At 39.2% G+C, this 26,303-nt stretch overlaps 1 protein-coding gene across 17 annotated transcripts in view; it reads right to left on the bottom strand.

Annotated features, from left to right (window-relative positions):
- Nucleotides 1-355: 355 nt before the first annotated feature.
- The window catches only part of TRIP12 (thyroid hormone receptor interactor 12), a 143,141-nt gene continuing 117,193 nt past the window's right edge, over nucleotides 356-26,303 (bottom strand). For 12 of the 17 annotated variants that reach the window (XM_082631023.1, XM_082631022.1, XM_082631012.1 and 9 more), the window contains 18 exons: nucleotides 25,688-25,879; nucleotides 24,255-24,406; nucleotides 22,596-22,768; nucleotides 22,126-22,199; nucleotides 21,845-22,044; nucleotides 21,091-21,218; nucleotides 19,381-19,532; nucleotides 18,581-18,723; nucleotides 17,347-17,503; nucleotides 15,924-16,022; nucleotides 10,803-10,917; nucleotides 10,355-10,509; nucleotides 8,953-9,117; nucleotides 5,987-6,151; nucleotides 4,307-4,420; nucleotides 2,187-2,281; nucleotides 1,628-1,731; nucleotides 356-894 (listed from right to left, as the gene is read on the bottom strand). In XM_082631023.1, coding sequence (XP_082487149.1) covers nucleotides 698-894; nucleotides 1,628-1,731; nucleotides 2,187-2,281; nucleotides 4,307-4,420; nucleotides 5,987-6,151; nucleotides 8,953-9,117; nucleotides 10,355-10,509; nucleotides 10,803-10,917; nucleotides 15,924-16,022; nucleotides 17,347-17,503; nucleotides 18,581-18,723; nucleotides 19,381-19,532; nucleotides 21,091-21,218; nucleotides 21,845-22,044; nucleotides 22,126-22,199; nucleotides 22,596-22,768; nucleotides 24,255-24,406; nucleotides 25,688-25,879 — 2,580 coding nt within the window. In that variant the 3' untranslated portion in view covers nucleotides 356-697. The remainder of the gene's footprint in view (nucleotides 895-1,627; nucleotides 1,732-2,186; nucleotides 2,282-4,306; nucleotides 4,421-5,986; nucleotides 6,152-8,952; nucleotides 9,118-10,354; nucleotides 10,510-10,802; nucleotides 10,918-15,923; nucleotides 16,023-17,346; nucleotides 17,504-18,580; nucleotides 18,724-19,380; nucleotides 19,533-21,090; nucleotides 21,219-21,844; nucleotides 22,045-22,125; nucleotides 22,200-22,595; nucleotides 22,769-24,254; nucleotides 24,407-25,687; nucleotides 25,880-26,303) is intronic. The other 5 variants (XM_082631025.1, XM_082631026.1, XM_082631014.1 and 2 more) reach the window with 1 other exon arrangement.

Here is a 26,303-nt window from a genome sequence, read left to right as displayed (position 1 = left end):
GCTATAAGAAATGGCTACCTAGTTACAAAGGCTGAATTATATTGACAACATATTTCAATTCCATGAATTTTAAATTATATCTTAATTTGAGAGAGAACAGGGAACAACGAAAGCCCATGGCTGACGAAGATGTACCAACTGTGGGTTTTGTATACAAAAAACCTGTGTGAGCGGCACAGACAGTACACGGATCGGGGCGGGGAAACTCAAGGGAAGTGAAAAGCACACAGAGCTCACCTACTCAACTGTATTTGTCAAATACACGGGAGCTTTAATTTCTGTACTTATGTACAAGAGTTGTCTTTGGAGGAAACAAAACTGCAGACTTAGCTAGATGGATACACACAGCCCAGAATTAAACTGCACAGCGACATTTATTGTTTCAGCCTGGAAAAACATCCCTTTTTTAAATTTCACACAGCAAAGCAAGTTAAAAACTTCACTCGTCAAATAAATGATAATTTAAACAAGAACTTGCTAAAGAAACCTCATCACAACAACGTTTTAGGGCCTGATCACTTTAAGTCCACGGGGCCATTAATGAATAGGAACCAAGTGTCTCTTTGATAATCTGCAAGCCGTTTTCCTACAACAAGAAGGCGTAACACGTTTCCTTGACTCGGGTGATACATTTAGAAGAGAAATCGCGGTGTTTCTCTTTCGCTGTGACAGGCAGACACTGCGCTTCTCGCTGGGATCAGGAGAGATGGAACGACTGTTGCCCCTCCCTCGCTGCCATCAACAGCTTTCCTCGCATGATCTCGATGCTTGAGTAGTCCGGCAACTTAAGATAGTTCACACAGGTCATTACGGAGGGAAGGAAGTCATCCGGGTTCTCTGTGGATTCGAAGGTCTTCCGGACAATTGTCAAAGGTGGATTCAAGCTCCGGAAGCCTGATGAAGAGGGAAAAAAGGAGGACAGAGGAACTTGGCAAGTTGACGGGACGCCCGCCGGCCAGCTCAGGGGAACCCGCCTCTCATCCGTGAGGAGAGCGGGTCTGGAAGCACAAGTACACGTCCCCTCTCTTATCCGCCCGCATCAGGAACACACTACACTGCTCTGCCGCACAGCATTACCACACACGGAGGTACTCGTTCCTGCTGGGCAATGAACTCCACCCATTCAAGATATATCGAGGGTACGGAACCTGGGACGTGCTTTATTTACCGTCAAAAGTCACTGTGTAACATGGAGGCAAACAGTTCTTTATGCTTCCCTTATGCTTTTAAAAGAGCGCCAATTCAACCTGTATTAGGATTCATTTCTGCAAACAACAGACTTCAGAATGCCTTTTCATCTAAGCCATCTAAGGGTTTATAATGTGCGTATGTCTGAGAATGTGAATCTGATGTAGAGGAGCAGCACTGCATGGACATTACGTGTCCTACTTCAGTGTGTTGAAGTCGATCCCTATGAACTGTCCTGCCAGTGATATCCCTTAACACACTGCAGAACAAATTGAAAACTTAGAAACATTATGATATTGAAATAACTAAGAGGCGCTCAAGGTCAAAGAAAGAATATCCTGCTGTTGGCACTGAAGTTTTGTGTGCGTTCTCTCCCCACCCCCCTCACACACACACATACACCCACTCGTAGCTACAATAAATCAACGGCTGTACCCACCTCCAACAGGCAATCTTGGGCTACCTGTCACAAACTGGAGAAATAACCTCTGCTGCTCATTATCAAAACTACTGAGAATCTCAAACAAGAACTTCACAGCCCGACTACAACAGAAATAAATACACCAAAGTTACTTCATCGTATTAAAATACAGTTTTGACTCTCACAATTAGCTAGAGACTATCAAATGTAAATATGACTACATATGAATTCACACTGTAATGCACTCAAATATGTTTCTGTTGTTACAGCTGGAATTCAAGTGGAACGATTACTGTTGTAATAAATAAGACCTGTCCGGGATTGTACAGATATTTCCACTTTACTATACGTAAAAATGGGTAATGGGGTCACAGTGGGATTCCCCACCTTTCCTCCTCCTGCCCATTTTCACAGAAATACTTGGGGCAAAAAACCCAAAAAACGCTTTTGGTCCTAAAGTTGCAGTCTTGAGAGAAATGAAGCCCAAATTTTAGAAAGCCTCCTTTAATAAGTAAACAAATTTTAAAATGCATATATTTGTGTGTGTATCTGAAAACTGTCAGAACCCAGGACTTACCTGTCATGAGTATAACCGTGATCTGGCCTGCAGCATTCCATCAGTGTCTTTGCATCCCAAGTGTCTGCTTTACTGCCACACAGGAGCTGATCCAGCTGTGTGTTTAAACACGGGCAACAGATTAATAAGGACACAGCTGTGTAACTGACTGAAAATGCACACATGTTCCGTTCTGTGGCGTGCCAATAAAAAGGTCTATAGAAGCCCAAAAACTTCAGCTTGGTACTCTTTATACAATGTGCTCTTCTAATATATTTACAGATTCAAGCTCTTCTTCAGCTGACATGAACAGGTGCCCTGCCCATCTGCATGAACTAGGTTCTAGGGAGCCTTTAATCTAAGACAAAACATACCTGAGACCAACCCTTAATTGAAGTTCTCCTAATTCTTCTCGTTTCTTAGAGGCTTTAACTCGATATCTACTTCTAACCAGGGAGATTTTATAAATCCTGGCTTTTAGAAGCACGAGGGCACACCATAACGGAAGCCAAGAGAGAGAACAGTGAGCTGGAGAGAGAAGTGGGAGAGGAGAGCTGAACTGAGACACAACAAATGGGTAGGTTTTCCCACTTTGTGAAGAAAGGCACTTCTGTGCCATATGGTCGTCTGGGACCAAGCTAGTCATTACAGAACAGATATCAGAAAGCAAAAAATGCCTGTGTGTCCTTGGAAAATCTAACATGAGTTTCCAATTAAACCACCTCTCACCTGGTAGACTGCCCATTTGCAGGATGACTCGTACACTCTGAGAAAATCCATTTGGAGCATGGGAAATTTGGTATCTACTATGTGTCACTCACTGTCAGGTACTTTATGTATCTTGTTCAGTAAGAGAGAGGTTATCTCAATCTTATGAATGAGCCAGTCAGCTCAGATAGGACAACCTGGGTAAGGTCACACAGCTAAGTAGTGGGGACCAGGATCCAATTCCAAAAGGAACACTTGCTGTTTTCAATTCCAGGTGACACTTAGTGACTAAAAGTGCCAGGTACACCACATGTTTTCATAAGTAGCAAATCAAAGTGGACATAAAAATAATAATTGAGATGAAAACGCTAAGTCATTTAAAGATTTCCAGATTCAGCCAGTAATAAAGGTGTAGTCTAAAGCTAGTACTCAAAAAAGAAACACAAAGGTTTCCAACCTGGGGGAACCAAACACCTTCCAGACCCTTTCTATGACATCTCACTATCAGTGAGTAGTTTTCTGAGATTCTTGTTGCACTTTAAGTAAAGATGGCTGGAAAAAAATTATGCACATAAACTCATTAACTCCATTCTCACAAGTGTTCTCTGGATTTGGCAACTAGATAATTTGCAACATTTCCTTAAAACTTCAAGGACTAACCTCGCTCATAAAACAACCAACATCTCAGTGAACCCAGAAAGTTTAGCTTAAAAACAACAACAAGTAACCTCCCCAGGGTCACTTTCATTACTATGGACCTATGGCTCTCCCCACCAGCCACAGGTGTACAGAAACCCAAGTCCCACTCTCCACCAAGCAGCATCGAGGGTCAGCTGACAAGAATGCTATGCTTGGGACTTCCCTTGTGGCGCAGTGGTTAAGAATCCACCTGCCGATGCAGGGGACACGGGTTCGAGCCCTGGTCTGGGAAGATCCCACATGCCGTGGAGCAACTAAGCCCGTGCGCCACCACTACTGAGCCTGTGTGCCACAACTACTGAAGCCCACGCTCTGTAACAAGAGAAGCCACTGCCATGAGAAGCCCGCACACCGCAAGGAAGAGTAGCCCCCGCTCGCCACAACTAGAGAAAACCCGTGAGCAGCAACGAAGACCCAACACAGCCAAAAAAAAAAAACAAAAACAGAATGCTATGCTTACTCAATCACACACGGATCCCGTGCTCTATTATTTATACTATATTTAATATTTATATATGTTATACATTATACTTAATACATTATATTTAATATTCTTCCTCACTCAGGAAATGATCTTATCTTTCCTAAACATCCACCCCACCACCACACCCAACCATCTACCTTTCTGTTTGCAACAATGGGGTCTTTGACTAAATAGCACAGAGAGACCCCACTAAGATAATTATAGGTACAGAACTAGAGATGACGATTTCTTTTACACACAAGCTACTCACTTCTTCGGGATAGAAGTACTGAAGGTGACTGAGTGGGAAGACTGATTCAAATCCATCTCTGAATGAATCAAACTGCCTGGAAACGCCTTCATTTAGTGCCCAGAATATAACCAGCTGCAAAAAGAAAACTCTTTCAAAACCTGCGACAAGATTTCAAATTTCTTTCCTATTTAATATTTGGCAAACTACAGTGAAACATCCTTCCTGATCACTTAAAAAAAAAAAAAAATGAAGTCTTTAAAATATCTCCCAGTAAATTACGTAAGTAAAAGACAAGTCAGGTCAACTTCTACTTCAGGGTCTGGCCAATAAGAAAATATAAAAAATGCCATGTGTGTTATAAATTAATATATTTAGTGTGTTTCTAAATTCATTTATCAATACATAAAATCCCTATGAGTTATACTTTACCTTACCAGATGAGAAGCAGATGAAACTTCCAAAGAGAATAAAATGTTATTGAGAATTAAAGATGATGTTTCAAGAGTCACAATTACCAACTGTTAAGTGTTTTTAATTTTTAATGTGCAATTTTTAGTTCTAAATCCTGTTAAGTTCTTAGAGCCCAATCCTTCTGCAGTATGTGCCTCCACTTAGAAAAAGGTAAACTCTGGAATGCAGTCACATGAAACTGAAGGGTCACAGAAAGCATCTGTTATTGGTCCAACATCTCCTAGTCATCAATGACTTTGGCTAACCCTTTGGGTTCAGAAATAGGGACCTACTCAGATAAAAATGAAAACAATAGCGTTTTGTTGACAGAAAAACACAAGCATTATTACAAATATTTTCAGAGAACCTAGTTTGGAGTTAACTCATCATTTACTAGTAAGCTGAAAGATTAGTTTTCTCAAAGTAGGTAGTATGAGAACACAGCCCTACTGACTGTTAAAGGAATTACTTAGGAATCACAGAACTGTTAGGCATACTAAATAATAGAGGTCCTCTGCTATCTTCTCTCAAACTGATGAAGAAACTGGAGCTGAAATTTTTCAGACGTTCTATCTAAAATCCCACAGTAAGTTAGTGGAAAAGTCAGGCCCAGGAGGTATAGGTGGTATTTTGTCTGGAACCCAATGCTCTTTCCATTCAATGTCAGGAATAAACCAAAAGAAACTTTTCCAAAAGCAGTGATAATAAAGACTTACATAGGTTGAAATCTAAAACATAATTTGTATTCAGTACAAAATTGTTTTCCTTAACAAATATGGTCAAGGATCATGAAAGCCCTCACCAAACCCATAAATGTGTGCGCGCACGCACGTGTGAACAGCGTTAAAGGCTATTAGGTCAAGTTAGGTGGCTTGATAGAAAGGTAGAAATGCAGTTTAGTGACAACACAAGGGATGGCTGCTTTTCACTGATTTCTTCAAACTAAGAAAATGAGATGTTATTAGATAGTATTCAAGCTTGAAGAGAGAGAGTTCAAGGTTATAGAAGGTACTGCGAGATATGCGACATGTTCTCTCAAGAGCAAACAGAAGCGAAGGTCAGGAGATGTGGACTTCGTGCAGTGATCCCGGGCGTCAAAGGTCTCACACCAGGCTGTGCAGAAGCTACCGGACACGCACCTGTGCTTCACTCGACCCTCCCTTCCCTCCCCCTCAAAGCAGGCCCCCCGGGCCCAGCCCCACATGGCCACAGCTGGCCTTCGCCCAAGGGGGCGCCGCGAGTACGTACTCTTAGATACTCCTCCAAATTGTAGATGGTGACCGGTATATCCTTTCCTCCTTTCTTCAGTTCGATGTTGGGAAACCCTGGCAGAGTGAAATCCAATCCTAGATCTTCAACTGAGCAGCCATTCATAGTCAGGGTTTCTAATGCATACTGTAGACTCTCTTTGGTCTAAAAAAAGGGGGGGGGGGCATCAAGCCCAGTAATTCAGTCAGTTATGTTTGTGTTTATGAAATAAAAGATATGCTAATAAATTTTATGGGTTCTCTTAGCTTATTTTCTTCTTTCTTTTTTTGTCATAATCTACACAAAAATAAGTCACTGAGATCACAAAGGAAATAATCTTAAACACTTCAAAATCCAATTATTTTTATATGAGAAAACAAGATTGCCTGAGCGCTCCTCCACAATGAGATGTCTGTTACTCAATTTGACCATATTCAATCAGATTTCACAGAAAGGCCATAATAATTTGCACAGTGGTCAATTTAAGAGGGTAGGCTCTATAGAGCCAGACAAACTTTTTATAAATTCTAGGCTAATCTTAATGAATCCAATACATGTATATAGCAAATACTGAGTAATACAGTGCAAGCTCTGCAAGCTCAAGTCTAAAGAATACCCAGAGATTCTTCATTTGATTACTGTAGGCCCAGCATTAACAAATTTGTATTCATACAGCAACAGTGTGATGAAAAAAGGTTCTAGCAAATCCCTAAGAAAAGTCAACTCCTACTCTGAAGACAAATGTTAAAAAGTTTGTATTATTCACTTATTAAAATGTTTAAGATCATGAAAGGCTTATATAAAACATAATTTCTGAATCAAAGACCAATATACAAAACTGCAAATTCTATCTGAAAATGAAGGTATCCAGTATAGGAGAAAGAAGGTAAATGACTTTCCGAATTAAAGATGCCTCCGAGTATGAAATTCCTAAAGGGTAAACAGTCAAAGTGCAGAAAGTCATTTAAACAAAAAAAAAGGCTACGAAGTTCTGGTTAACACTCATTGTTTAAAGAGGAAAGTGAAAGAAAGCTGCGTAGGATTACAGATAATTCAAAACACAGAGGAGGGTTAGGGTTAAGGTAAACTACACTGTTGAGAATTTTTACTCCTCTGCAAAAATACCTGTTTAGGTCTCTCTCAGTTTCGGGTACATCACTGGATGACACACAAAGACAGACTTTTCATTTTACATTTGAAATATTCTTCAGCAAAAGGACTTATTAAACTCTCCAAACTCTCCATTTTAACGTTCTCTGATTAGAAAGCTCTCCAAAATGCTATCATTGATAGGAATCTAGAATGTCCAATATGTCCTTGAGATGTTTAAAAGGAATTAGCTGTTTGTTTCTCTAGACCTTATAGGTTAAATTGAAAGCTAAGTTTTAGCCCATTTTCCATGTGCCTTTCAAGAATTTAAACTGCCCAGTGGTAACTCAGCCAGGACAACTTGCTCCATCTGAATGCTTTATAAATAATGAGGTGAGGTGTTTGAGAATACCACCAGTCCTCATGTTCCAGTTGCAAGTTTCTGGAGTGTGGTTTCTGTGCTATGGATTTTATATTTTTAAATTGGTAACATCAGGAATAATAAAGATTAGAAGAACAAATCTCAAAAGATTTGAGAAAGAGAACTGTGGCAGTACACTGCACTGGAGACGAGGGTAAGTAAGAGAGCTTGCAAAAGCTGTCAGAGTGTGGGCTCCAGAGCAGATAGCCTGGGTTTCAGTTCCAGCTCTCCGGTGTTCTAGGTATGTGACCTTGGGCAGGTTACTCAACCATCTGCCTTGGGTTTCTCATGTGTAAAGTAGGGGTAACAGGAATATCTAAACCTCACAGCAGATTAAATGAATGAATACACGTAAGGCTCCTGGAAGAGCACCATGAGCTGTACTGTATCTGGAGCGGGTGGGGCTGTTTGTGGTGGTGTTCGCATTATTTTCCTAAGAGATGATCTTAAATAAGACGATAGTAGTTTAAAATTTAAACCTTAAAAGTTGGTAAGCATAAACCTTACTAAAAATCCCAAGACAACAGATTTTATATGGAAAAGAGGGACCTGGCTTCTTTAAACACCAAGTTCTCTTAATAAACATTTACCTCAAAATTACCATCAATAATTATCAATTAATATGGGAGATAAAATTAATTTTCTTACAAATCACCTCCTTCCCCGACAGAAAGCATTCTAAAAACCCCATCTACTATAAGCTCCTCTCCATCTTATTAAGAGATGTGACACTTTTTCTAGCTACATAATCTTAAATCTCTATTCTTATTTTACGTAATTTATAAAATGGGAGTTGATTTAACACTGGTCCATGTTACCTGCCCCCATACAAGATGTCTGACTCTATGCCACTTTTTAAAAAATACAGCTTTGTCTTCTTCCAATGTCAGACACAGAACCACTGTCATTCTCAAATGATTTAATTTTGTTAATGTATAAAGAATATACATTAATGATTTAAAGATCAAGATTACCCATGAGATCTAACAGAGAAACCTTAACAGATGTTACCAAGAAACAGTGATACCTACCATGACCTTTAAAAATATCTTCCTGAGATCTCTCTAGAAACAGATGAACTGTTCCTAAATTAAGCCATCTTTCTGGAAAATCAATCTATCCTGCGAATAGCCTTATTGATTCAAATGCTTACTAAAAGAACTCAGTATAATAGAGTATCTGCCCAGATACATAATGGCCATCTAAAATGTAATAAACAAGAGCCCTATGGTGTTAGTTAGGGGTGTATTTTATTTGCTGGTCAAGCTGTCTGTTCAACACCTGCTGTTATTACAGGTCATCTTACCAACTGTAAAATCATATGCTTATTATAATAAAAATTTAAACTCTTCCAATATAAAATAATAAATGGACCAAATACAAATCACTTAACAAAGAACTCATCTTTCTACAAGAAGAAACTGATCCACTTGACTGTTTCATTTTCTAAGCCTACCTGGGATTTATCTTGTTCAAGTCTTTTCTTCTGTCTGACAATGTCTTCTAGGTGATACACTGATCTGGCTACAACTGGGTCAATGTCAAACAAATCATGTGACGTCAGCGAAGTTTCTTGCCGTAGCATCCATTTATAAAAAGGTAAGCCCAGGGGAAGGTCCACCTGAAAGAGAAGGTGCAAACATCACAACAGTCACACCAAGCTTCTAGCACTGCCTCAATTCTTTAAGTGACACTTCAAGAAGTCATTTTAAAAGGTCAAGTAATCCCCAGGGGAAGAAAACATATTTAAAGAACTGTTTCTCTCAGTACATGAAACTGTCCCCATTTAAACTCAATTTGGGGCCGATATTGTTTAAAAAAAAATTAGAATACTGAAGATCCCTATTGAAACACTGGCCTTAAAAAAGAAGTTTTCAATGATGGACATACATTCTCCATAAGGACCTCAACACCGAGAGATGTTTAGAGGAGTCTTACTCAATTTTGGACCAAGTGAACTTAATTCCACTTCAGTCTGTATTATTGCATATTCGGAAGGAAGAATGTAAAAGACCAATTAGTTATAACTAAAATGAAAAAATGGAACTTCAAAAATAACTGGTTAACAGCACATTCTTTCAACAACAATGAAACTGTAGGCTTGTGAATCTGACATCAGATGAAAACGTCTTACACATACTGACAAAGTATCTCAGAAAATATGAGAAGAAAAAAATGAAGAAAAGTCCAGAAACATTCAAACCTCTCTGTGAATACTAATTTTCTGGGTTATTTTCACTCCTGCACGTTAATGGAAATTTACTGCAGTTTAGCCACATGCTCATGCTTTTCCTACTGAATTAAAAATCTAATTCAAGGGCTTCCCTGGTGGCGCAGTGGTTGAGAGTCCGCCTGCCGATGCAGGGGACAAGGGTTCGTGCCCCAGTCCAGGAAGATCCCACATGCCGCGGAGCGGCTGGGCCCGTGAGCCATGGCCGCTGAGCCTGCGCGTCCGGAGCCTGTGCTCCGCAACGGGAGAGGCCACAATGGTGAGAGGCCCGCGTACAGCAAAAAAAAAAAAAAAAAAAAATCTAATTCAGACACTTAAAAATATATATAATTAAAACCACCCTTAATGTTGCCTGATTCTCTGAACCCTTGCTACTAAAGGAATGGTCCACAGACTGGCACTTGGGTATCACCTGAATGCTGGCAAGAAAATGTGGAAACCTGGGCCTGACCCATGAACTGCTGAATCAAAATTGGCTTTTTAAATAAATTCTCCAAGCAATTCATATGCACATTAAGGTTTGTGAAGCAGTGTTTTAAAATACAGCGTTAAATGCAGGGGATTAAGGTACCGTCATAGAACACAGGTACAAAAAAATTGTAGAAAAAAAAGGTAATTCTATACTTACCAATCTGAAATCCATGATAGCCTTGGCCATTAATTTTCCTAAGAAGCGAAACTTCATCTTAACTTTTGCGATATGAGCTGGCTTAGCTGTCCTACCAAAGGGAAGCGCAAACAGGCCTTGGAGGTTTTGAATATACTTGGTCCCTTCTTGGCTTCCTATAAAATGAGTAAATCACCAAACTTTAGATGCTATTTCCCAAAACAAGACAGACCTGGTAATTAAGAACATTTAAGAAATTCAGTATTCTCAAAATCAGATAGCAGATCACAGAATGAAGTCCTCTAGAGCTGGAAGGGCCTCCCTTATTTGACAGATGAGAAAACAAAGGTGAAAAGAAATTAGGTCAGAGAGCCAGGCCCTCTACTATAAGTTAAACATATATAATGAATTGTAAGGGCCCTTTACCTGAACTGAATGACAAATTGACTTAGTCACAGATTGGTATTACCTTTTGGATTGCTAAGAGTTACTTCTTCCCCTCTCCAGAGACCCAAGTCAGCTCTCTGTAGTTCCTGAGATACAAGTGCATAAAACTCCAGTGTAGGCCCCAGACCTGTGCCAACCTATAGAGGAACAGAAGTAGGACAAGTTAAATTTTAGAATCTGTGCTGCCCTTTTTTTTTTTTTTAACCTGCCAACCTTTTGGCAATGGATACGAATAGCAACTGTTTACCAGAATGTATTAGAGATTATTTCCTAAACTGTCCTGATTGTCTTCCCTCAGTCCAGGTCACCTGGAACGAGAACCAGCAACCCTTTACTACTTCCTGCTTCCTGTGGCCCCAACATTTTAATTGTATGCTTCAAATTCATATACTAATAAGAGTACCCTTGCAGCTATATACCGTGCCCTCAGGGAACAGACGGCACTGTCTAGAATGGATTTCTTTCCCATTCTCTCTTTGGTGAACTGTTCCCCTGGAACCAGCTCAAAATGTCCACTCCTTAGAAGAAGCCTCTTTATCTGCCCAAGCAGTTACTTTGCTTCTTTTTCAGAACTTACATTTTGGCTACTTAAGTACTCACCACATTAGACTACCATGATTTCATTATAAGCTTGCATACCTCACTTAGGGGTAACTTTAATTCATCTTGTATCCATTGTAGTGCCTGGGCAAACACCAGCCATTTAATAGAGGTTTGTTGAATAAAACACAAAAAAAGGAACGTCTGGACCCACGCCAGCACCCACAGTTATTCGTTCATGTTCTACCAAGGTCCTATCAGCTCACACCATAAATTAGATATGCAACTAAAGATAAGTTAATTCCATAGTTTATAAGTTTAATCTAACCACAGTCCTGTCAGGAAGGTTATATTTCACTTACTGATTACTTGTAAATAATGGGTATTATTTCACCATTAACACAGTTACTTTCCCCACTAGCTTAAAGGATTTGATGTAGTCCACAAAACGGTTAACTGTAACTTTCCAAACAGTGACCTGCTTGGGTCTGGCGAAGCTTTCCAGACCCAGCTCCACGTCTCTGTCAGTACTCCACGGCTGTAACTGGCCTCAGCATTCACCTCCTGCTGCAACCAAAGCCTGGAGCCACCCGTGACGCTTCCCTTTCTGGTGCCTTAACAACCCATCATTAAACACTGTAAGCCCCACCTTCAGAATAGGTTCCAAACTGGTCACCACAGCATCTCTTATCGGGCCCAGTGTTAGAGGCTCCTAAGTGGTCTCTGCAATGGCGCTCTCCACACCTCATGTCCTTCTCTCACAGCATAAGAGTGATCCTCACACAACCTGAGTTCACATCATTCCTCCACACCCTCCAAAGGCTCCCCATCTCGTTCAAGCAAAAGCTCAAATTCTTAGCTCGGCCTGGGTGTCCTATGTGATCCCCTGAGTCCTATTTCTAGCTACTGTCATCCTCCAACAGGCAGGGAATTCTGCCTCAGGGCTTTTGCTTCACCTTTCTTTTGCTAAGAGATAAGTCTTTCCCCTAGACAGTAATGACTACTGCTCAAATGTCATCTCATTCCACCCTGTCCTCTCCCCATGATGCTCTATCTTCTTATTTTGCTTTAGTTCTTCAGCACACATCCTACACATACATATACATGAGTGAATGAGAGTGTGTGTGTGTATCGGCCTCCCCAAACTAAAAGCTGCATGACAGTAAGGACTTTGTGTATTTTGTTCTCCACTCACTCGTGAGCCTAGGAGGAAGTTAGGGAAAGAAGAAAAGAAAAAAAACTGCAGTAACACCTGGTATCCACCAGATGGTGCTTTAAAGCCAGTTAATCCTAGCTCCTTTTAGCACAATTATCCCAGGTTAAACAGAAATCATAGATTAGATCAGCCTATTTCCTTCATCCAAATACTGTTACTGCTAACAGTAAAGCAGACTTAACTTAAAATATTAAGTGACATGGGCAAAACTGTATACACTTTCATCCCAGGAAGCCTCTGTGAGGGTGGAAGGACCAGGTCACACCTGCTCTGGCGAGTCAACCCTGCACTGGGCTGGCCAGCAATCCTGTAGGTAGAGCTAGCTGGCCTTTCCAGCGATCTTCAGCCTACCCAGCCACTCCCTTAAAAAAAAAAGGTAGGTACTGTGGTTTTGCTTCATTTGTGTTTGTTTTTTTTTTTTTTTTGCTTCATTTGTTTTTAAAGGAATGAGGAGATACAAAATTTGCCAGCCCAAAATGTCTCTTTGGCATGCAGATTATTTACAGCTGAAAACAATCAAGGCCCAAAAGACTCAGGAAGAAACTCTGACCTACTCTCTAACTGCCTAAAAGAATTTAGATAAAGGGCCGGTTCCCACAACAGAGCTATCACCAGAGGTATCTGCAAAGAATATGGGCTAGGGATGGTGGGAGGAAAACAGGGCCTAGGGATCAGAGTCCACTCTGTGTCCCATTGTCTCTGCCTGGTCCGGCAAATATTTGTTTACCAAACATTTGCTCCATGTGGACTGCCTTCCTCCCCCCTTTGAAGTCCCAAACCACTACCCCCAACATCCTCTTCTGTTTTTGGCTGAAGACAGTATTTAAGATGAGGGCTTTGGCCATTTTGGTGAGTTACTCAGACTTCCTGTGACCAGCCAGAAGAACCTAGAAGGGTAGAGGAAAACGTCTTCCAAAAGGAAGGAAAAGCATAAAGCTCTAGAAACACAGAAAAACAAAAAAAGTTTGACAACTTGTGTTATTTGAAACTTTCAAAGTCTTTCTCTTTCAAAAGCTAATGCTTATATACTAGCACATACCATGTGACAGATAATGTGTGTTTTACACATTTTAGCATTTAATCACTTAAACAACATAATGAAGTAGGCACAGTCATTATGCCCTTTGTCGGGTTATTACTGGGGAGTTGACATAGCTAGCCCGACTTCACACAGCTAGTAAGTGCCAGCACCAGGCTCCCCAGTCCGTGCTCCTAACCTTGCATTGTCCTGGAGGCATATGCCATGTGACAGATAATGGGCTTAAGTGCTTTGCTGAGCCCAGAGACTGGCTTACCAGTCATCTCTATTCAAGAATGGAGTCCATTCTGTTCTGACATTTTGGTCAGGATTCTTCTACAGCTTGTTAGAAAGGCTTCCTAACAGCCACCAGCTGACTTGTACAGTTGAATCTGGTTGACAACCCAAGGCCCTAAGCATATATAAAGCCAGCACTCCACTCCTTCTTCCTCAATGAAGTCGGCTCACAGAATTTTTTCCAGAGTCATCAGGAAAGACCCATCAGTGAAAATCATAAAATTGTGATTTCTGTATCAGCATTTCAATCCTGACCTGTGGAACAATCAGCGTGATGCTATTCTGAACTTAAGTTTAGGTTTCATGTAAGACGCAATCTGAACAGGGGCATGAAGGATGAGAGAGTAAAGACGTTCATTCCTGACGAGAGAAAAATATGTTGGAGTAAAACAAAGTAGAAAATGCGTGTTTAAATAACCAAGCAGAACAAGCTGGCTACAGCAAAGGTCTTACAGTTTCACGAGTAAGAAATTTGGACATGTAAACATATAAGAGCTGTATCCTCTGAGCAACAGGCATGACCTGGGTAGATTCAAAAGATCCAAATTTCTTATCCCAGCCTCCATTCCATCTGCCTCCCATCCCCTCCAGAGCTACTCCCTTCTGCTATTCACCACCAAGCCTGATCCTCTGTTCAAGCTACATCCTTTGATTCCTTAACTCCTCCCCCCTCTCTTTCCTGAGACGGGCTCCTCATCTGAAAGGCTCATTCACTTGGTACCTATACCACTCACTTTCCACACCCATTCGCACTTTGTCCTGTGTCTCTCCAACTATGCTGTGATCCTGGGAATGCAGGAACTCTGCCATAACCTGGATCCTGGCACTCTGTGTACTTAGTACTTAACTACTTACAATTTTAAATGTGGTGATTAAATATTGTCAACTATTCAAAAGTCTTAATGAGGAGGAGAAAATGCTTAAGAAAACGAGTGAAAAATCAAAGTCATGATTAAAATTACTTGGTTATTTTAACTAGATAGCTTTGTAGGTTAAACTGCTACATATACACAGTGCTCACCATGCGCCAGGCACGGTTCTAACTCTTCACCACATGAACTCAGTCACAGCTCTGAGGCTGTACTACAACCCACACTTCACAGATAAGAAAACTGGGAGGCAGAGTTGTTGGCTTTTATAAATAAATAATAAGTAAACGGAGTATTTGGAAATGTCATGTCCATAAGTTTCAGATGTCCAAAAACTTAAGTTTTGTCTTAAAAAAAAAAAAATTAAGATACTTCCCTGCTGGTCCAGCACCATTCAACCCTGAAGTATTTTATATTTTACCCAAGAGAAATGAAAACATGTGTCTGCATGAAGACTTGTACACAAATGCTCACAGCAGCATTACTCATAAGAGCTAAATGTGCATCAGCTGATGGTTAGGTAAACATATGATGGTATGTCCTCGTAATGGACTGTTACTATTACTCAGCAATAAAAGGAAACAAACTGATACACGCAACAACACGGATTAGCATTACACTAAGTGAAAGCAGAGTAACACAAATGGCTACGTACTTTATGACTCCATTTATTATGAGACTGTACAAAGACAAAACTGGAGGGACAGAATACACATCAATGGTTGCCAGGGATTGGGGATGAAGGCTGGGGACCGACTGCAAAATGGTCTAAGAGAACTTTTTGTGGTGATGGGATTTTTTCTTTATCTTGATGTGGTTGTGGTTATAGACTGTATACATTTGTCAACACTTAGAAATGTGTATCTTAAAAGTGTTCATTTATGATATATGAGTTGTATCTCAGTAAACCTGATTTTTTTAAAAACGCAGTTCAAACATTTTGAAAGTTATGTTTAAAACCTTTCACTTTATCAACCTAAGGATTACACAAACACTTGCTCTTCTGCCAGGAAAAAAAAAAACCCTTTTATTATGCAATAACCTCGAAAAATGGAGAACTTAGAACAAATCATTCAAGAGAAAATAGAGTACATCTCAAGTTTTCACATAAATTTCCCAATCGTCTTTTAGAATTTCACAGGACCAAGAAACTCTAGTGACATCTTATCAAGAGCACAAGTCAACACAGCCTCATAAGCTCACCTCATTTTCATACTGAATTTCTAACATGGCCCGTGAGCTGCCGAGATCCTGCATCACAGACTCTGCTTGTTTCAGCAGCTCCTCTCTGTTCACAGTACGCTGCAAAGGAAAGTACAAATGTGAGGAAACTTTGATAAACAGGTGGCATTTCTCTCAGTGCAAAAAAAAAAAAAAAAAATCAATTCAATCGTTAAAAATTATTTCTTAAAAAAGAAGCACACCTCAGAAAAGGTTTTAAGACATAGCTGCAGTGCTATAAACATGTACAGCATCCTGCTGTACATGAAGAAAAGCTAGATGTGAGTGTAGTTATTAGCTTGAGCCCATGGCAAATTCAGAAAATTCAAGTTGTTGAAGAAAGGAACTCTGTAACCTTCTCAAACATCAGTTAAGAGCTGTGGCTCTCTGAAATCTCGCTGTGTACATTTATAGTTTGGTGATGGAGAAATAGGTGTGGAGGTGACAGGTGAGCTGGAAACCTCCTGGCTCTAACCGGCAGAGATCCTACAAGCACCACTGCAAACATCCACTGATGAGATGCACGGGGATGAGAAAGGTCTGGGTAGATTTCCAAATTCTACCTACACCTTGTTTATGGAATCCTAACGATACAAATAAAGATAGGATTTAAGAACAATGTTGTTTTGTTTTGCTTCTCATTCCTCCCACTCCCCCCTTTTTAAGCCATTACTAATGGCTTTTGTGAGACTTTTGGAGATAGAAGTTTGTAGGAAGACAGACTTGAATAAGAATCCTCAGCAAGACTTTTTCTTTTGATGAACTTTTTCAGATGAACAAAGAAGTCCTAAGTAAAAGGCAGTGCAGCGTGAGAAGTGCAGGACTAGTCTCAGATGTAAATGGCCCAGGGCGGTGTGGTTTAGAGTTATCACCATGGGGCCAGGATTAGAAGCCAAGAAGATGCAGTCAGCAGCACAAGGCTGACGGGTACAGAGACATGAACTATGTCAAGGATTTTGTTTGTCTCTTCTAATTGGAGAGATTTGCTAAGAGAATGATGTGGATTCGATTAATTCTACCTATTGCATAAAGGGATCAATTATAAAAGGGAGATATGGTTAGAGTTCTTAATTTAGAAAGAAAAGGAAGGAGGTCTCAGTGAAAGAAGAGAAGATTCTTCCTTGGCACAAGAGTTATGGAGACTAAAAGAGAAAAACAATTGTAGAAATCATTACAGAAACCGGGGTGGGAGGGAAGGACTCTTACTGGAGAATAACGAAGAATCCCAAGAGATCCCAAGAGACTGATAGGAAAATATGGCTAACACATACGATAAGAAGATAAGCAAAGAGATAACTGTGACTAAGATAAGCCTCTAAACCAATAGGGATAATCAGATGCATCACATTTCTAGTTTTCGCATTATCAGTATGACTTATCTTTAAATATTTGGGGAGAAACTTACTTTTTTTCTATCCAATCTAGGTGCAACTCTGCTATCTTGAGAATCAGACTGGTTGATTTCTGGGTTGGTATCAAGTAATCTTTGCATTGCTCGGTCCCGATCAAATGCAGTTACATAAAAAAGCATTTGCCGGGTATCAAAAGGGAAGAAAAACGGGCTGTAAAAAGATGCGATATAAATTTATTAACTGAATTAGAATCAGAAACCATTAAAAAACCCTGGCTTAGAAACAACTTTTGATATGATACAGATTAATACTTATAATGTAACCAATAAAAATGGTCTACTCAACTAATTTTGAAGAATTTTCATAATTCTTGCATGAAATTTCTAAGTGATCAAGTAATAATGCATTAAGTAGCCATTCACTATGGAATCTGAAATTCAACCATTAAAATCAAGTCCATCCAAGATCATCTTTAATCTCCCAATGACCTTCAGTAAGCATAACATGACTAGTGAAGGCGACATTTTAAAATATAATCACCACCTCACCAGGTTGCCAACCCAGCCCATTCCACATACACACAAGTAATGGTTTCACTAAGTTCATGATTTTCCTCTTGGTTTTGGCATTTGTTACGTCACTCAGAACTGCCAAAGGCAGCTGGTTATGTTTAAAGAATGAACTCTGCAGTACCAAGGCCTTGCTGCCTCTTGACATATGATTTTGGTAGTTCTTGACACAGAGCTGTCCAGAGCATTTCCTATGATTATCTAAGCATTCAGCATCTATTCTGTACAACATGGGTAGCCACGCAAGGATGTGGGTAGTGTGACTAAAAAACTCCCGTTTAAAATGTTTCATTTTAATTCACCTAAATGTAAATACAGCTCCATGTGGCTGGTGGCTCCCGTATCCATCAGTGCAGTCCTATAGTCTTCCAAGAATGTAGGTCTGGACCCAAACAGGCTCAGAGAGAGAATCAACCAAACTCCACCTTTGGTGTCCAATTTTATGATGGAAGAGGGCTGAATCCCCTCACTAAAAGTCCTTGTGTACTTCCCTATTTCATATATAAAGATACTATCAAGTAGACCTAGTGCCGGCCCCAGCTCATCTAGCCTGTTTGGATGCCGAAGCTACACTATTAAGCAAGCTATGATCAAAAACCACGTTAACTAAACACATTTAAATAGGTTTGCTAAAGACTATGTTTTTGTAACAAGATATATAAAGACCAACACAATGATAACACTCCCAAGCCCACCACTACAGAAGTGATTTTCTTACCAGGTTTTTCCTAGTTCAGTAAGCCATGTTGGGATGTTTCCCGTCATGATTACTAAAGGATCCTGAAGCTGCCGATTTGCTTTTGCTGTCAACTTACTGTTAATAAATTCACTAGTTGGGATAATCTCCTTGCACACTGCGTTCTGTAAAATGTTAAAAAAAAAAGTCTATTATGTAGTAAACCATTAGGATTATATTCACTATCGTTTCCTTTATTCCCAAATGCACATGCAGAGTGCCGAGATTTCCCCTGCTGGTTTCCAACATACAGCTTCTCGTTGGTACGTCCCAACCTGAATGACAGCTTTCACAACGCACAGCGGAGACAGCCCAACCCCACGTGCCACGGACACAGCAGCGGACGCTTCATGCAGGGCCAGCTCCTTCACTCTTCCCTCCACTAGAGAAGTATCAAAGACTAGCATTCAACTTTCACTTGAATTTAATACACATCTTAAATAAATGAACTTTTAGCTAAAGGTACCTAAAGATTTTTTAATAAATTAATGTTCAATTTTTATGTGGTAGCTTAATTTTATAAATTATAGCTAGAGAATATTTACAAGTCTGCCAGGAGAACTAATCCAAGAACATAGGCCGGGGGAAAAGCCAGTGGGGGAGAAGTCCCCACTGCAGAGTATACTGCACTTCACTGGGCTAGGATCCGTGCTGTTCAGCTGAATCACTGTTTCTGTTTCTAGTACAACAGGAAACTGGTCAAGCACTAGACAGAAACTAAGAAAAAACATGTAATGGACAACACATCAGGGAAAAGTTCGAAAGTAGGCAACATTACTCACATCATACAGGTAATACCAGTATCGACTGATGGCATGTAAAACTCTTAAAAGAAGAATCACATCTAACGAAGGGTCTTCAAACGTTATATTTTCAGGTGGTGTGGGTATGAGGTAAACTTCTAAAGGATTTGATACTGACGGGCACACTCCATCTAGAGGGCAAAAGATCAAAGTCTGATCAAAGTGTTGACCAAAGTTAGAAAGGCAGAGTCAATGAACGTCTCAACATGCCTAAAAACAGTAACCACGAGTGGTTAAGATGTAACGCTCGGTATCTTACTAGTAGAGTACTGATAGCTTGAACATTTTTCTTCCCTTTTTATCTTACAGATAAATCATCCAGGCTTAGGAAAATTTCACTTTCTCTCCCATACTCATACATTGTAAAGGAGAAAAACTGACTCCTTTGCATTTCTCCTTTATATCAGAAAATAACTAACAATAAAATGGCCAGAGAGGAGTAAAGAAAAGGTGTTTAAATTAAGTTCACTGTTACAGAAATTTCCTGGATTTTTTATATCCGGTTTAAAATGGCCATGTAAGATAAACAAATACTCCCAAGTTATAAATCCGATAAAAATAAGATTTGGTTATTTAATCCAAGACTTAGGACATGATAGACTGTGATAGTTTCCAAGTAGGATCTGCAATTCCTTTGTTCTTAGATCTCATAAAGTAATAGCATTAAAAAAAAGGAGAGACAGGGCTTCCCTGGTGGCGCAGTGGTTGAGAGTCCGCCTGCCGATGCAGGGGACACGGGTTCGTGCCCTGGTCTGGGAAGATCCCACATGCCACGGAGCGGCTGGGCCCGTGGGCCATGGCCGCTGAGCCTGCGCATCCGGAGCCTGTGCTCCGCAACGGGAGAGGCCACAACAGTGAGAGGCCCGTGTACCGCAAAAAAAAAAAAAAAAAAAAAAAAAAAGGAGAGACTGAAACTGTTGCCATTTACTTCTACCAAGCAAAGAAATTAAAAACCACAACACTACCTCTGCATAAAAGGGCAACTGTTTTAATACCAAAAACATAGAAAACAAGTACCTCAAACACCCTTTTATATAGAAAAAACTGAGTTTTATGAAAAACAAAGTTGCCACAATGCCCTTACTTCTGTGAACCAGGGAAAATTTCATCAACAACACCAGTGTTTGGAAATCCCTAATAGGGGCTGGTCCCCAAGGAACGCAGCCTATTGGTAAGGCACTGTTACCATCTTATAAAAAAGAAAGGGAGGAAATGAGCAAAGTTAGACTGGAAGGAAATACTACAAAGGAAGGTAAGTCAATTGGGAGATGTTACTACTTTCTGTAGTCGTTTTATAACCTAGCAAAACTTTTTATTCCTTCTATAATTGGTGGATCACACTACTATAATGAATAACAATAAAAATTAAGGGTCAACCTGCCAATGTCCAGCCTCTTCTTTAGTGCATATGTTCTACTAATGAAATTTGTTTTTGCTTTCATAAAAACATGAATTCTTCATGGAAAGGATGGTAAGTTTTCCCCCAAATTCTTTCAAGATAACTTTCCACTTTCTAGACATTAAAGCCAAGGGTTCAATTAAAAGCAGCCAAGTGTCTGTAGTAATTCATATTTTTATAAATTATATTAAAAGATTTTACTACTAGACATAAATCACTCCGTCAAAACCTTCAAGACAGGAAGACTACTGCCCCATGGCGATCTCCTCGCCCCTCTAAACATCACTTACCGTTCCACAGCTCATCGTGCTTTTTTGCATTTCTAGGGGAAGTTTTTGTTGGAGCTGTTTGGGCTCTTCCTCTTTTACCACCAACACAATCTTTATTGCTTTCTTCATCCTCTCTCACGGGTTTGTACCTAAAGTAATAAGAGTATGTAAACCCAAAGTAGATTTTATAATGGCAAATTATTCTGCAAGGCGAAGTGAAAGCCACAGACACCACAGAGTTACCAGAACAACTCTCTGAGGGCTATCCTCTCTCTCCCTAGTTGTGGATTTGGAGAACTGCCAATGGGACTGCTTCCTAGAAAAGATCACCTAGGAGGGGCCACCTGAGAAACTCCAGGGGGTGGCTCTGAGAAGAATCACCCTGTTTAAATAAGTAGTAGACATTCACCAACAATGCAGGAAGCTGCATCCAAATGCCTCTAAGGGCTCAGAGATGCCAAACTTCATACTACCTAAAGGAACATCATCTTATGGAGACATTTTTGCCTTATTTAAACACTTGAAATGAAGCTACTAGAAAAGTAGGTGCAAATTATGATTTATCGCCCAAACACATTTTCAAGTAGACTTAATGAGGAAGCTAAATACACACACACACACACAAGATGGAACATTTGAAGAGGCTTTTAACAATAAAACATAGAATTTAGAGTCTCCTCTCTCCTTATGCAAGCCAGCCAGCAACAGGAATTCCAAAACACATAAACAGTATCAATGTTGATGAAAAACCAAACAAAATCATTTTCAGACTTGCCATATTGTATGAGTTTTCGTCCAAATACCAGCTCTTCCTAGAGGATTGCTCTCATCATCCGTGGATTCCCGTTCATCTTCGGCCTGTATACTGAACTGCCGTACTGCCTGATACACAGTCATGTTATATGGTAGCAAATGTTCTCCGATGTAAAACTGTAGCCTGTGTCGTACATTTCCTGAATTTAAGAATTGAGCAGCCTAAACAAAGCAAAACAAAATCCATTGAAGCTACAGGCCCTGAACTTTACACATTAAAACTTGGTAAGAACAGCACCTTACCAGAGACTCGTCTATTTCCTCATCAGAGCCATCATCGTCACTGTCTTCATCATCTTCTCTTACTCTTCCATACCCTAAGGACCCAAGAAGTCTGTTAAACTCCTAGCAATTTCATGTGGCAAAGAAAAGCCTATATATACTGGTTAAACTAACATATTCCTAGAAGAACATGTGTATTACATTTTGATCTACAAAGCAGAAAGATTAAGAAAACTGTCAGATACAAAATGTGATTTCTATTACATTCCACCAGGATAAAGTAACTCATCACCCAATCAACCAAGTATGTAGTCAATCCCTACAAAATTTAACATTTCTACATACTACATATAAAATAAATGATGAGTACACAAGTTCCTGATGCTAGGTTTTGACAGAAGCAGCAATAGGGAAATACTTTATATACCCCTTAATATTAATTTCATCCCAAATGTACATATAAACACACAATATACATGTACAGAAAGTACCTCTAACTACAAGGTATCTCTCGATAGCTTGCACCAAAGCCAGAGGGTCAATCTTGACAGGTCCACCCTTCCACTGCTTCACATTTGCACAGTCTGGATGTCTTTGTAACTGGCATTTTAACTGATGTGTGTTGAAAAATTTTAAAGCCTGTGATCCTCTGTTGAGAGAAAAGCTCAAGATAATTTGTGAAAAAAAAGTTATTCTATTATTTTCAAAACCAACATACACTAACTAAAATAAAAGCAAGATAATACAAACTCTGCATTTTTCTTGAGACACAAAGTAGCACTTACCAGTTATGTATATACTAAAGCCAGCAATTCCAAGTTATTCGAAAAAACTTTTTATGATAAAATAAGAAATAAAAGAGGATGTGTACGCATGCATATGAAAACGTTAAATCAACTTTCCATCTCTGTCCCACCATGAATCTATGTAAGCGGAAATACCTCACCATCGAGATTTAATTACTTCCGCAGGATAAAAACTCCTGAACCATTTGGGCATGCTCACTTCTCCAATATTTTGCCATTGCCTACTAAATCCTATTTATTTAAGAACAAACAACAAACCCTCTCATTTTTGCTTTCAAAGATTTCAGCTACAAAATTACTTTAAAAATTAACCTTTAAATTTTACTTTGCTATAGTCTTTTGAGTGCAGCAGTTTAATAGCTATACCAGTCTAGATCTGGTAATGATATTCAACTGCTCATTTCTGAAAAGGTCTGGCAAGAGTTAAGACGAGTTTAAAATGCAGTTATCTACAAGGTTCCATAACGCATGCAAACAGGGGTATGGGAAAGAATATTCCATTATATTTATACATACATATGTAAACATACATATTTTACACAAATTTAGATAAAAATGAAAAACACTACGGTTTTCTCAAATATATTTGAAAGTGTCCCTTTATTTCATAAAAATCTTCCAGGACAGTTTAATAATCAAAATTAAATACCACTCTCTACATTAAATTTCAAAGCAGAAAAAAACCTAGTCCACACTGATCACTTCATTATTCAATAATGCATACTGTTTTAATTCAGTCAGCATTTTAAACGTCTTTAAAACACACCAGACTGTGTTTTGTAAAGCCAAACTACTTTTTAAAATTTTCTAGGCTGCTAGTCATAATATTCCAGGAAGCATGTAACATTCTGTAAGAACACAACAATGAACTTAATGAATTCTTTCTGTAGCACCTCATGAGTCCTGTAAAACTACTATATTATGGAAAAAAATAAATTTATTTGATAAAGCCCATCAAAATGCAAAGTTTTTGCAAAACCACTTAGATCACACATGAAATCACATTATTGCACAGAAAGTAAACATTTTATTATCCATATCTACAAACTTCTTGGAGAAAAGCTTTATATATTAAAGTACATCAATTTAAGGAAAACTAAGCCTATGACAACTTGCCAGCACAAGTTGGTTTTATATTTTCAAAACATCATGTTTAAGATACGGGGTACGACTTTAGGGATAAAAATTATTTGATTCACACTTTAGAATATTTAATTTCTGCGGTCCTTATAGATGAATGTGCTTTGAGCAGACCAAGATGTCACTAGACCTCTTGCCACCTTACCTCAACAAAATTAAGCATAAAGTCCAATGGCAAGGGCACACCTAGGCAATGATCCTTACCTGCCTCCTGTGCCATTTCCACTCGGGAAGTCATGCACTTTGACTGGAAATTGTTCCATCTGGCTGAGGCAGTTGTTCATCTTGTGAACTAATGCCAACAAAGGTGCATTACCCACTGGCTCTACTCTTCCAAGGGGCTCCTCTCCAGGAAGCTGAAGTTATAAATAAACCAATAGGTTAAGCAAGGCCTCATGAAAATGGAACGCTCAACAAGAAAATTTAATAGGTAGTTTTACAAGAGATCTGATCTAGTGTACCTTTTTTGACGGATTTGGTTAGAACAGTGTTTCCAAAGAAATTATTTCAAGAAAGACATTCTTTCTGTATAGGCCCACAATCCCATATTCACAATTCCTAAGTCCAAAAGGCTTGAAAACACAACTCATTTAGTGGCAAAACCTGACTCAGACAGACACAAGGCCATTTGGAGTCTTTATTCAACCTGTATTTAGTAGGAATAGTCATATGTTTTGCTACAAAAATATTTAAAGTGTACAAAGTACTGTTCAGAATCCACTGGGGATATATCAGATAATACATGCTGTATATAATGTATGGTAGAACTCGTGAAACCCACCCAGCCCCAAGGAGTTGCAGATAAGAGATTACAGACCTGTACATAATTTTAAGCATGGTATAAAACTATATCCAATATTGCTACACATCTAATGATTCTCAAATAAACATCAATTCTGCTTTAGGTAGCCGCACAAGTTAAAATAATACAAGCAATGCCTGCAAACACTGAAAAGACATGGTGACACAGTTTCACACAGGAGACTTGTCCTGAGCCCTATTACACAGCTGAACCAGAGAACCTTCCCTAGGGATGCCTTCTCTTAAGCCATTATGAACAAGTAGAGTGATGTTGAGTCAACAGTGTCCAGGTTACTCTCTTGCTCTCACTCACTGAGGGTGAAGGAAGTGAAGCTGCTCCGTGGCTTCTGGTCTCATAATCCACATTATAAGTGGTGATTAAGTACTCTTCAATGATATTGTTAGTTCTGTGTTTTACATACAAAATAGAAATGTATGTCTACTCTATCTTATGTCTATAGCTACATTATGTCTACTGTATTTCCCTTAAAAAAATATACTGCAAACTGCAATATGTTTAAAAACAGATATTGAGAATAAAATACATTCACAAGTGAGAGACTACTATTAATGGCTTGCCTGACAGAAAAACAAAGACTCAAGATTCATCAACCACAGAACAGGCCCTTACTTCAAGTCACCATTTTGTTGTTTTACTATTTACCTGATGTATAAAAGACCAACGAATCCAACTGTGTATAATAAGCAAGCTAAAAACTTTACCTCAATATCTTGACCAAAAACTACTCAAAATTACTACTGGGATGAAAATATACACACTAGTGAACAATGACACTTAAAGTAAGACACACAGGCATTATTATTAGATAACTTACTGGAGAAGAAAAAAATACATGAAGGAATCTCTTTAATCTGATCTCTCTGCTCACAGCATCCTTTTCACTTTTAGATGTCAAATAAAGCAACAGCTGCTTCACAAATCCACTATGTTGGATTTCAAATGATGAAACATCTGACTCTGAGACTATGCTACGGATTTCTACAAGGCACTCAGCTCCACCATCCACCTGAAAGAGTTGAAAACAATACATACTGATTTAGACAGCCTTTACTAAATGCACAATTCACATTTCCCCAAAAGCAACTGGATACTTTCTGAACACCTTTGAAAAAGAAGGCAGGGGCAGAGGGTGCATTCTTGGTAGAGCTTTGAAAAGTAACATCTTACCTACACACACATTCACAAAATGTGACTACTTCATGACAGAAAACCAGTACCCATACTAACATTAAAACAAAAACAAAAACCTTCATATTCAACCAATGGAGTTGTGTTAAAAAATTTAAAAAAAGACAAAGGATGAGAATACGAATGGAGGAATAGAGCTACAATACCAAAATGAAAAGAGATATAACAAGAGTCCAAGGTATGGCTTTATATTAGTACATTTAAAGTATGAATGAAACAGACAATTTCTTGGAAAACATGTA

This window comes from Mesoplodon mirus (assembly GCF_964341445.2).
Source record: "Mesoplodon mirus genome assembly, chromosome: 8".
NCBI lineage: Eukaryota > Metazoa > Chordata > Mammalia > Artiodactyla > Ziphiidae > Mesoplodon > Mesoplodon mirus.
Note: the sequence above shows the minus strand (reverse complement) of the source record. Positions and strands in the feature narration are given on the sequence as shown.